The sequence below is a fragment of the Centropristis striata genome, chromosome 13 (genome assembly GCF_030273125.1).
Source record: "Centropristis striata isolate RG_2023a ecotype Rhode Island chromosome 13, C.striata_1.0, whole genome shotgun sequence".
Classification (NCBI taxonomy): Eukaryota; Metazoa; Chordata; class Actinopteri; order Perciformes; family Serranidae; genus Centropristis; species Centropristis striata.
This window is the reverse complement of record NC_081529.1, coordinates 35,890,002-35,902,619: the sequence shown is the minus strand read 5'-3', so window position 1 is coordinate 35,902,619 and position 12,618 is coordinate 35,890,002. Positions and strand designations below refer to the sequence as shown.

The 12,618-nt window shown below is 38.3% G+C and overlaps 1 protein-coding gene across 1 annotated transcript; it reads left to right on the top strand.

Annotated features, from left to right (window-relative positions):
* The first annotated feature begins 1,251 nt into the window (after positions 1-1,251).
* On the top strand, positions 1,252-5,620 carry LOC131982626 (somatostatin receptor type 5-like). Its single transcript, XM_059347154.1, has 3 exons — positions 1,252-2,172; positions 3,652-4,053; positions 5,027-5,620. Exons 1-3 carry the CDS (start codon positions 1,501-1,503, stop codon positions 5,099-5,101), a joined length of 1,149 nt encoding a protein of 382 aa, XP_059203137.1. The 5' UTR covers positions 1,252-1,500; the 3' UTR covers positions 5,102-5,620.
* Positions 5,621-12,618: the final 6,998 nt, after the last annotated feature.

Genomic DNA, 12,618 nt, shown 5'->3' with positions numbered 1-12,618 from the left:
ATAAAGACACAAAATGACTAAATAAAGATACAAAATGACTAAATAAAGACACAAAATGACAAAAAAGACACAAAATGTCTAAATAAAGACACAAAATGACAAAAAAAGACACAAAATGTCTAAATTAAGACACAAAATGACTAAATAAAGACACAAAATGACCAAAAAAAGACACAAAATGACAAAAAAGACACAAAATGACTAAACAAAGACACAAAATGACCAAAAAAGACACAAAATGACCAAAAAAAGATACAAAAAGACTTACATAGACACAAAAGACATGAAAAAAAAAAACAACAGTCCTATAAGACTCCAAAGAGTTAACGTGTAACAGAGTATTTTTACTCTGCAAAGAATTGAAACTTGAAGGGTTTTGGGCTTCTTGCCACTTGGCTCCAGGCTTTTATTGGACATCTAATCCAGAACTTAAAACCTGCTTAACTAATGTCATCTTTTACTAAAGTGCAATTTCCCATTAAGTGAAATGGCGTGTTGGCCCCGGGCCCAGACCATCCAGTGGAACGTTTCTATTGTCTCCTGGGAAATACGGGCACTGAGCCCACAGTGTGTTGTTGTGAGGTGCAAAAGGTACAAAACACAGATTCTGTGAACCTGAAATTCTCAGAGCCTTTAAACACCCACAGTACTAAACTAGTGGACTGGGCTGTTAACCCTATGGAGTGTCCTGGAGCTCCAAATAATCCAGACTTGTTGCCTCCATCAGACTAGAAAACAAAGCAGCGTGGAGCCCTACTGTAAATTTACCTCTAAAGTTCTGGCTGTAAACTCCATGAGGCCAGTTTCAGTTTGATGATGATATACCAAGTAAAACTGGAGACAAGCTCAAATAGATTTAGTATCAAATGATAGAACTGGATGGAACCCTCTTATATGTTAGATTTGACACCTTTGTTCTTTATTGAGCATGATAGTGTCTTGAAAGAAAAATAAAAGATTCAAAATCACATTCTTTGTTGGACGAAAGGACTAAAAAAGACACAAAATGACCAAAAAAGACAAAATGACTAAAAAAAAAAAACACAGAAGAAGACAACACAAAATGATTAAAAAAGACACAAAATGACCAAAAAAGACAAAATGACTAAAAAAAGACACAAAATGACTAAAAAAAACACAAAATGACCAAAAAAGACACAAAATGATCAAAAAAGACACAAAATAGGTAAAAAAGACACAAAATAACTAAAAAATATCAAAATATCAAACACGTTTGATGTTATCCAAACCCAAGACTAGTTAAAGACTGATATGAAAAACAGAGCAGATTACTACCTCAAACTGAACAATGGAGATGACGGAGAGCGGTGACTCCAGTAAAACTCCTAGATTTACTAAAGACTTTCAGCTTTTAGTCTGGGACTGGGGACATCTTTTCCAGCATTATAACCCATATAATGACTGTGAAGTTGCGTCTGTCTTTTCTCTTGTGACCTATTTTATCCTGTAATCCAACACAGAAACCAGTTCTCCTTCAACATGGACGGCTTTGACAATTGGACGTCCATATCTGGGAACGGCAGCTACCCCAGCTACCCCCCGTACCCCAACAACGTGTCCGAGGTGGCTGCCCCGATGCCCTTCAACGTGGTCACCGCCGTCATCTACGCCATCGTCTTCGTCGTGGGTCTCCTGGGGAACACGCTGGTCATCCACGTGATAGTTCGCTACACCAAGATGAAGACTGTCACCAACATGTACATCCTGAACTTAGCCCTGGCGGATGAACTCTACATCCTGGGGATCCCCTTCCTGGGCACCAACAGCGCTCTGTCCTACTGGCCCTACGGGGATTTCTTCTGCAAGGTTTGCATGACTGCTGACGCCATGAGTCAGTTCTCCTCCACCTTCTGCCTGACGGTGATGAGCATCGACCGCTACCTGGCTGTGGTTCATCCTCTCCGCAGCGCCAAGTGGAGGAAGCCCCAGGTGGCCAAGGTCTTCAACGGCATGGTGTGGCTGGTGTCCTTTGTGATCGCGCTGCCGGTCACCATCTACTCCGGCGTTCAGAAGGATCTCAACACCTGCAACATCAGCTGGCCTGAGCCGGAGAAGCTGTGGTCCATCGTCTTCATCCTCTACACGTCCATCCTGAGCTTCTTCGGCCCGCTGGTCGTCATCTGTCTCTGCTACCTGCTCATTGTCATCAAGGTAACGGGAGAGATAGAAATGTTCTGTAGTAGAGAAACTACTTCCCCCTGGGTGAGGAGAATGAATCAAAGAGCATGTTGAAGTTCCTTGTAGTTGTCTTTTATTAACAAACATCAAATACTCTACCTAGGCACAGTGGGAGAATCAATTTGTCAGATATAAAAACTGCTAAAGGTCCCGTCTCCAATTTTCAGTCCACTCACTCAGATTCTTAGCATCCCTGGGTGTAGCCTCGGTATTTAACCCTATATGTAAACTAGCTCTCCTGAATATTCATAGCAGCCGAGTGCGAAGTGGTTGGGATGAGAGTCAGCACCTCCAAGTCTGAGGCCATGGTGCTCTGGGTAAAAATGGTGGATTGCCCCCTCTGGGTGGAGACAGGTACTGCCCCCTCTGGGTGGAGACAGGTACTGCCCCCTCTGGGTGGAGACAGGTACTGCCTCCTCTGGGTGGAGACAGGTACTGCCTCCTCTGGATGGAGACAGGTACTGCATCCTCTGGGTGGAGACAGGTACTGCCCCCTCTGGGTGGAGACAGGTACTGCCCCCTCTGGTGGAGACAGGTACTGCCCCCTCTGGGTAGAGAGAGGTACTGCCTCGTCTGGGTGGAGACAGGTACTGCCCCCTCTGGGTGGAGACAGGTACTGCCTCCTCTGGGTGGAGACAGGTACTGCCCCCTCTGGGTGGAGACAGGTACTGCCCCCTCTGGTGGAGAGAGGTACTGCCTCCTCTGGGTGGAGACAGGTACTGCCCCCTCTGGGTGGCGAGAGGTACTGCCTCCTCTGGGTGGAGACAGGTACTGCCCCGTCTGGGTGGAGACAGGTACTGCCTCAAGAGAAGGAGTTCCAGTATCTGGGGGTCTTGTTCAGCAGTGAGGGTAGAACGGAGCGTGAGATGGACAGGCGGTTTGTTGCAGCGTCAGCAGTGATGCGGGCGTTGTACCGGACCGTCATGGTGAAGAAGGAGCTGAGCCTGAAGGCAAAGCTCTCGATTTACCGCTCCATCTACGTTCCAACCCTTACCTATGGTCATGAGCTTTGGGTAGTGACCGAAAGAACAAGATTGTGGATACAAGCGTCTGAAATGAGCTTCCTCCGTAGGGTGGCTGGGCTCAGCCTTAGAGATAGGGGGAGGAGCTCAGACATCCAGAGGGAGCTCGGAGTGGAGCCGCTGCTCCTTCTCCTCTAAAGGAGCCAGCTGAGGTGGTTTGGGCATCTGGTAAGGATCCTCCCGGGCGCCTCCCGTTAGAGGAGTTCCAGGTCCAACTAGTAGGAGGCCCCGGGGAAGACCCAGAACACGGTGCAGGGATTATATCTCTCTCCTGGCCTGGGAACGCCTCGGGGTCCAGGAGGAGCTGGACGTTGACTTATAATGAAGATTAACAGAAAACATACCACAGTTCTAATATATTTTAGAATTTACCTGCTAGTGTATGCACTAATAAGCTCATAAACCTTATTAATCAACCCTCTCTCTCCAGGTGAGGTCGGCAGGTGTCCGTGCAGGTCTGACGAAGCGTCGTAAGTCAGAGCGTAAGGTGACGCGCATGGTGGTGATCATCGTGTTGGTGTTCGTTCTCTGCTGGCTGCCGTTCTTCACCACCAACATCGTCAACCTGATCCACATCATCCCCGAGAACAACACCACCGCTGCCGTCTACTTCTTCCTGGTCATCCTCACCTACGTCAACTCCTGCGCCAACCCCATCCTCTACGGCTTCCTCTCCGAGAACTTCAAGCAGAGCTTCCAGAAGGTGCTCTGCTTCCACAAACCCAACGGAGTGAGCTGCACGGGCCAGAGAGGAGACCCACGAAACGCAAACCACAAAGCTGCGCTCTCGACCAGAAACCAGATGCCGAATGGAAACCTGCAGAGCGCTCAGGTACTCTGTCTTCATTTGGTCATTTCTGATTAATCACAATCATTCTTCTTTCTGAAGCCTTGTCTCCCTAGTGTCTATAGAATGTCTATGAAATAAATAAATAAGGTTATGCATTTTAGAATAAGTGTAGATATTCAAGTAAATCTTTTTTTTAAGAAGGCTGCTTTAAATGACTAAATTTATTAGTCTTTATTTTTTTTATTTATTAGACTTTAAATTTATTGACTCATTTATATATTTTTATGTACAGTGGCAACGAATTTGCCACAGCTGCCCTAAATTAAGAGCATTAGTAATTACCAAGGTTATTATGGTTAACAAAAACTAACAAAATAATGAAAACTAGTTTAAAACTAGAGTTTTTGTTTTTTTTAAAACCGATAACTAACTGAAACTGTATTTTGTGGTTCCAAAACTAACTAAAACTAACTAAAATTAGAGTGAAAATGTCCTTCGTTTTCGTCTTTGTCAACTTTTTTCATCCGTAAACCTTTTTGGTTGATATGAAATCTATTTCATCTATCTGGTTTTATGACTTAATAAACTTATTGGGGCTGAGATGGATCAGACAAAGGAAATAAAGGAAACATTTATTGTGACCTTATTGAACCCAACAAATACCCCATTACAAAACAACTACAACTAATAAAAACTAACACTAAAACTAATAAAAACTAAATTAAAACTAATAAAAACTAAATTAAAACTAACTGAATTTAAAAACACTAATGAAAAATCCAAAACTATTATAACCTTGGTAATTACCAAAATCATTTTTTATGTGTCTTTAATGGTTAATACGAAGTATGTAACCGAAATTATATTTTTAAAAATAATGCTAAATATAATTATCATTGTTATCTATGCATTTTCAACTTTACTGTTAAAAAATTTAGGACCTGAGCACCACCTTATGGCTCCTACATTTAGTTCTTTATTGGATCTCTAATGTGTGTGTGTGGTTTTGTTCCAGATGGAGGTTATTGGGGACGTTGCCAGTCAGCCTTTAACTACCAAACCAGAGATGAACGGCCAGCCGACACTTTGAGGTTTCACCATGTGGCGGCGTGCTACAACATGGGACTTGAACGATTTACTCCCGGAGCCTTTGATTGATTGGTATTTCCTGTCTTTACTGCTGATCCTCCTTCTCCGACATGGATATTTGTTGAGAGAGGGAACCAAAGCTGGCGTTCATCACAGATCTGCATTTCATGTTTGTTATTCTGTTACCAGGTTGGATTCATTGTTCAAAGCATTAAAGATATTAGAGTCATGGGACTTCAAAATGCTTAAAATTCTCAAATATATTTACTTTAACCACTGAGAAAACTCCTTTTCAAACAGGCTTATATTGGACACAGGCATTTTCTATATTTCAGTTTTATATTTGATCAGATTTTAGGAAGAGATCTTGTTTCCTGATGTGCTTTTGTTTTATTTGCTGTTGATGTTTTTTGCTGTTAATGGAACACATCCTCTATGTTTAACTGTTATCTTGATAAATTCAGTATAATGCACATTTAACAGCACTAAGACACGTCTATGCAGGACATGTTGAGCTGGTAGTACAGGCTTTACACCAAAAGACTGGAATAAATCAATGAGGGAACAGCGTTTCTGTTTCAACATCTGGCCGAGAATGATAAAGTGGAGTGAAACTTTAACTCTAAAGGCTTTTCCACACTGGAGGCGGGTTTTTTTATGTTGTTGTTGTTGTTGTTTTTTTGTGCAATTAATTTCACACAGAGTGAATATTACGTGGGGGAAAAGCTAGTCATGTAATTATTTTTCAAAATGAGGTCGATTTTTTTTCTCCTGAGCTTTTGAACTGCAAATGAGGGAAACTCGTCTTTCCTACAGAATTAGAAGTTGCTGCATTTCCACTTATGGCATCATCTGTCCTCACTCCTCAATATGTCCTCAATCAGTTGGTTTAAAATGTGCAATGGTCCTCACTATGTAGGAAGTACAAGTACACACACACACACACACACACACATACACACACACACACACATTCTTGTTCTTCTACCGTTGTGAGGACCCTTACACGAAGCCTAAATTAAACCTAATTTCAAACTAAACCTTAAAACCAAGTCTTAACCTACAAAAAGTCCTTTGAAGAAGTGAGAACTGGGCAAAATGTCCTCACTTCTCAATATGTCCTCACTCAGTTGGTTTTAAATGTGCAATGGTCCTCACTATGTAGGAAGTACAAGTACACACACACACACACACACACACACACAAACATTTTTAAACTGGTTTGACATAAAGCCAAACACATTAAACCATTTTACCGAATTTTACCACCAGATGTCACATGACTTGCCAAAGCCAATAGCAGATCCACTCCTTACGTTCAAACCTTTCAGAATAAAAGCCCTAGACCTATAGGCTTACACTGGTTTATCAGTGAGAACTCCTACCTATTACCTTTAGCTATAACTCACCAGACTGTCAGACACTGTTCTGGGTCAAAAGGTAGCCTACTTGGTTCTCTGTCTGTGTAAAAACGTATTCAAACGTTTTAGTGAACAACTTTCACGACTCTCACAAATTTGCATTGCTGCCAATAGAATATTTTCATGTAGTTTATTCGTCTCGCCGCCAGTGTGTAAAGGCCTTAACTTTCAACTAGAAAGAAACAAAGTGTCAATGTTACAAAAAGTGGAGCTGTTCCTTTAGAGAATAGAAAACTTTTAAATAAGTGCTGTGGTAAAGTACATTAAGCTGCTTTCACACTGCCACATGGCAACCACCTCGACAACCACCTGACTGCATAACAGTGTCCCAAAATAGCAAATCATCTTTATAAGCAGCTCCTGTAGCTCAGTGATGAACGCCGAACGTTTGACGCGGACGGCGAAGAAAAACTGTGCACATTCACGTTTGATGCTACTGCTCGTCTTCCCATTGAAATGAATGGAGGCAGCAGTGTGAAAGCCCCATTATGCTGAATTTATCATGTGAGCCAATAAACAAACAGGTAACTTCATCCTGCTTAATGTTTTTGTTATTGGACATATACAGGTACATTTAAAAAAAAATTAGAATATCATGAAAAAGTTTTTTATTCATTGTACGTACAGTGATATTTCAAGCCTGTTTTTCTTGTAATTTTGATGATTCTGGCTTAGAGATAATGAAAACACAAACCTCAGTGTCTCAGTATAAAATGAGAGTATTGTGAAGAAGTTTGAGATTTTTTTTCTCTCGTAAATTTGCATTTTTCTCATGATTTTTTTTATTTTTTTAATCATAAATTTGTTTATTTTTCTTGTAAATTAATTTAATTTTCTTGTAAAAAATTTTTTGTAAATATATGAGTTTTTTTCTCTTAAATTTGTGTTTTTTTTCTCATAAATATGAGATTTTTTCTCTTAAATTTGTCATTTCTTCCTTGTAAATTTGTCTTTTTCTCACAAATTTTAGATTTTCTTTTCATAATTTTGTATTTTTTTCTCTTGAATTTGAGATTTTTTTTTCTAGTTAATTTGAATTTTTTGATCGTAAATTTGTTAGGAAAAAAATCACAAATTTCTGAGAAAAAAAATCGCAAATTATGTGAGAAAATAAATCACAAATTTAGGAGGAAAAAAAATTTAAGATGAAAAAATACAAATTTATGATTGAAAAAATAAAAAAAATCATGAGAAAAATACAAATTTACGAGAGAAAATAACACTCAAACTTCTTCTTTCAGAAGCCTGACATTTGTGTTTAAAATATCCTTTTTTTTTATTGATCTTGTGTAATATTCTCATTTTATACTGACACACTGAGTTTTGTGTTTTCATTCTCTCTAAACCAGAATCATCAAAATTACAAGAAAAACAGGCTTGAAATATTTCACTCTATGTGTAATGAATCTATATAATATAGGAGTTTCACTTTCTGAAATAATTAACAGAAAATATTGAACTTTCACAATATTCTAATTTTTTCAGATGTACCTGTAGTAGGCCATTATTTGAAACTTCTCTCTTTAATTTGAAAACTTACAGTATTTAATCTGTGCTGCTTCAGTAAACTCTGTTCTGCTGGTTAAAGTTAGAATATTGTTCATGGTAATGACAATTATATTTTTTGGGGCTTGTTGGCTTTTTGTGACATTTTAAATGTTACAAATCTGTGAGAAATGTCTTAAATGAGGTCTGCCAGGTATTGTGGATTTTTCTCTTCTCTCATATTTCTAAAACAACATCTGCTGGAGTGGATGCCTGGTGAATAAGTGGATTAACTGTTTAGCTGCTGGACTTTGAGCTTTGACATTTGATGCCGACATTATTGGGAAGTTGCTGGACGACACTTCATCTCCATCACTGTAACTGGAGTCAAGCCAGATTAGTTCACAATGTTCATGGTGAGTTGGAGCTGAAAGGACTCAGTCAGATGGACCTGTGGGAACAAACTGGAATACTTTACAGGACTCTGTGTGTGTTATTAACCACTGTGAATTTTAAAGAAATAGGTCATTTTAAATATGGAGTCTTAAGTTCCATGTCTCTTTGTTTGGTCGTAGAACCACATGGATTACTTCCAGCTAATCAGCAAAGATCAGGCTACGTTACAGATGGTGACCCCATGACATCTGACCAACCAGTATGATAATAATATAATAATATTCACTTTATTGACCTGGACCTCCAATGTAAAAATGAAACATTTTGAAAAAAAATCTGCAAGAAACAGTCGAGTTATTCTTGAGAACTTGGAGAACTTGACTATGACGGCATATTAGGGACCAAGAATGAATAAGAATAAACATAGAGGTAATATTTGGAGAAAAAAGTTGCAAATTTACTAGGTTAAAGTGGCAAATCTACAAGAAAAAAAGTTGCAGATTAAAGAGATTTAAAGTGGTGAATCTGCTCGAAAAAAGTTGCAGATTTACGAGAAAAAAGTGGAAAAAAGCAACCCTATCTCATAAATCTGCGCATTTTTTTCTGGTAGATTTGTCACTTTAATCTCATAAACTTTTTTCTCAAAATATGACCCCCCTCCCCTGGGTCCGTATGTTTTTTTGTTTTTTTTTTACACATTCTGGCAGTATGTAATATCCTCCAATATTCTCTAGGGTTGAAATTTGGAATTTGCAAGTATTTCAACGAGTGCCCTATCAAGGGTTAATCATAAAACAAAAAATGTCATTCTGCTAAAGAAGTTATCATAAATATTAATAAACAAGTTTGTTGCATGTTCACATTGCATTGATGCTACATAACACAATGAAGGTCTACTGACATCTACCCAACAGACAGCTGATGTTTATCATTACTGTGATTATTTAACCCTCTATGGTTCGGTGTTGACCCATTTTTGTCCTGTCAGATTTCTACAAGTCATGTTTTTGAGTGATGCGATACTTTAAAAAAGGGAAGAGTCTAGGGAACCAATAGAAATGCTTTAATGTGTCACATGACCTCCAGGAGGCCATATTGAAACATTATTGTGCAGACTTTTCCAAAGGAAACAGATATGCCATTTTGTGCAACAAAAAATAACTCATTTTCTGGCCCTTTTCCATCTGGAAAAAATATTTTCCTACTGATAGGAGAGTGAACCTTCATTTTTGATAGTTTCATGCAATTTATTTTATAATTAAATAATGGAAACTTGTTAAAATGCAACTGTTGCCCTGAGGCAACAATGAACCATTATGGAATCAGCAGCATGAGATGTTGGTAGTGTTTGTTTAGGAATATATATATATAATGTTATAAATCATACCATTCATAATTTTGTTTTGATCTTTACAATTTAACAAATATATATTTGATGTTGGTTGCATAAAATTTCTTCAGATTATGTTTATTTAGTCTACTTTAAGACAAAAAAACACTCCAAACATTGTTTTCCTAACTGCCATCATAATGTGTACCACAGAGGGTTAATATAACCTGATTCCAAAAGTGTTGATGCTGCAAAAATAAAAATAAAAACAGAATGTAATGATTTGCAAAACCTTTGCAACCAACATTAACCTGAACAGTACAGAGACAGGATATCTGTTGCTCAAAGTGGAAAACTATATATATATATTTTAAAATATATCCACTTCTTCTGAATTTGATGCATTCTGGGGTTTTTCCATTTTACACAGCATCCCAATTTTAGGGAATCAGCGTTGTATCATGGCAGGTTTCTGTTTCAGACAGAAGCACTTTTCCATTATTTCCAGTCAAATCAGACCAGTGGCAGCTTTAAAGTTCAGGTTCCTGCACAGAAACATCTTCAGCCTCTTTTAGTTAAAGTCGTTTTAATACAAGAAGAAGAGGTATCTTTGTCCTTGGAACAGATCTAGATGTTTTATGTTAAACATGCATCAAAAAAACAACATTAGCATGAAAATCTGAGGTCAGCAAACTGAACGCAGCTCAGAGTTTCCCTTTGAGCTAACTATTGTTGTTAATGGTGGTGGGGTTTTGTTTCTTTTCCCCAAAGATTAAAGATATAACAACCCTCTCACTGTTTCTCTAATGAATGCAACCAAAGAAAATACAGTGTGGAGTGCAAATTGTTTAAAGGATAAATCTGGATAGTTGTTCCATTGTTTGAATTGTTTCTACCAGTTGATACAACCCACAGGAGTATTTATTAAAGTAGTGCCTGGACAGGTGGCAGGAGATCAGAATGTCCTCATACGATTGCTACGGTTTAGTTAGATTTAGGCAACAAAACTACTTGTTTAGGTTTAGGAAAAGATGGTGTGGTGTAAAGAACAGTGCATCTGTTTATGTAACTTCACTTCCGTATATAACTACACAACGTAATCTGCATGTGACAAAGAATGTGACATATGTTACCTAAAGTTATAATAACTAGACATAGACTTTAAGTTTCAAACCGAACAAGAACACCCAACCCAAAACGGACTTTCTCGCTCTTTATAGCCCTCACTAGAAGTCTTCCCAACAATAAACGTTGATATGGGTCATAATAAACTACTTAACCCTTCGATGCACAACATGGTCTAAAGTGACCTGATATGTATGAGTTTTTATGTTCTATATCTTTGCAATAAATTATTTTCATCATTCAGTATTCCAGGTTTTCCTCAATTAGTTTGTTTTTGATCATCATACATCCTGATTTTATGTTTTCCTTTATCCATTTTTTAATAAAATCCCTTTTTGTGTCACTACTCTTCTAATGCACAACATGGGTCAAAAATGACACATATCCATTTTTTAGCTAAGTAGCTTGCTAAGCTAACTACTTAGCTAACTTCTTGGCTAAGTATTTAGCCAAGTAGCTTGCTAAGCTAACTACTTAGCTAACTTCTTGGCTAAGTAGCTTGCTAACTACTTAGCTAACTTCTTGGCTAAGTAGCTTGCTAAGCTAACTACTTGGCCAAGTAGTTAGCTATGTAATAATACAAAAACCTTTTTTTTTCATAAAGTATGAGAGGCAAAATGGAAATAATGATCTGTTGTTATCAAAAACAAGATATTTAAAGAATACTTGGAATATTCAATCATAAAATAAGTTGAAGTTGAATTATTGTATAAGTATACTAAGTTGAAATTATCTTGCAGAACAACAAATGTAATTCCAGTCCAACAAAACAAAAGAAGTAAAATGGTAAAGCCATTTTATATCATAAAGGTCCAGCACCAAAATGTCGCAATAAATATGTTTTGCAAGTCAGACAGTGTGTGGGAGGGTTTTTTTGTGCAACTTTTGATCTCCGTCTCCTACACACCTGCCACATGAAATAGATGTTTCCTCGTCTAAACTCTTACAGCTTTTTATTTTTTTAACTTCTTCTATTCCCTCTCTTTCAGGCTGTTCCTTCACCTCCCCTTTATGCCCTCCCTCTTTCCTCTACACACTGTACTTCTATAGCATATACTGTACTCTCTCAGCCCATATTCCCTGTCTGTTTACTGACAACCTGTTTTAGTGGCGGGTTGTGGAGGTAGAAACACTCTGCTTACCATAGTGTTTCCAGTTATCCTGCTTTTGTTCCATTGACCTCAATGTCAGGTGAAAGAAACACTGTTATTATCACACAAAGAAGAGAGAACAAACATTAGGAATGGTCTAGGGTAATTCTGGATTTTGAAAAAAAAAACAAAAAAAAAACGCTGTAAACGCCTCACAGTTTTCAAAGTGTTTGATAAAAGGAAAAATACACATTCAAGTCTGGTAAATAATGAATTATACACACATACACACACTTGTTCTACATTTCCCCAGTTGACTTTCAGTGGTCTGAGCAGGTCGGCAAACCAGGAAGTGCCTTAAGCTGCTTTCTATCGAAAGTTCCAGCAGGGGGCGCTAAGTTTGGCTGCAAAAGCATTTAGGTCCATTCATTCCAATGCAAAATGAGAAAACTTCTCACTTGATTTATTCCCTCAGAAATGTTTTTTAGGACAACACTATGGTCTCAATCACTAGTAAAAACATCTGCTTCAAGACAATCTGATGTTAATAGTGTAAATAATGGCCCCATTTAGAAGAAAATAGAAGATAAAGAATCATATGATTTGGGGCGGGGCTACCTTTGATTGACAGGTCAGTAACAAGGCGAGCCGTCATCAGGAGAGAAGCAGA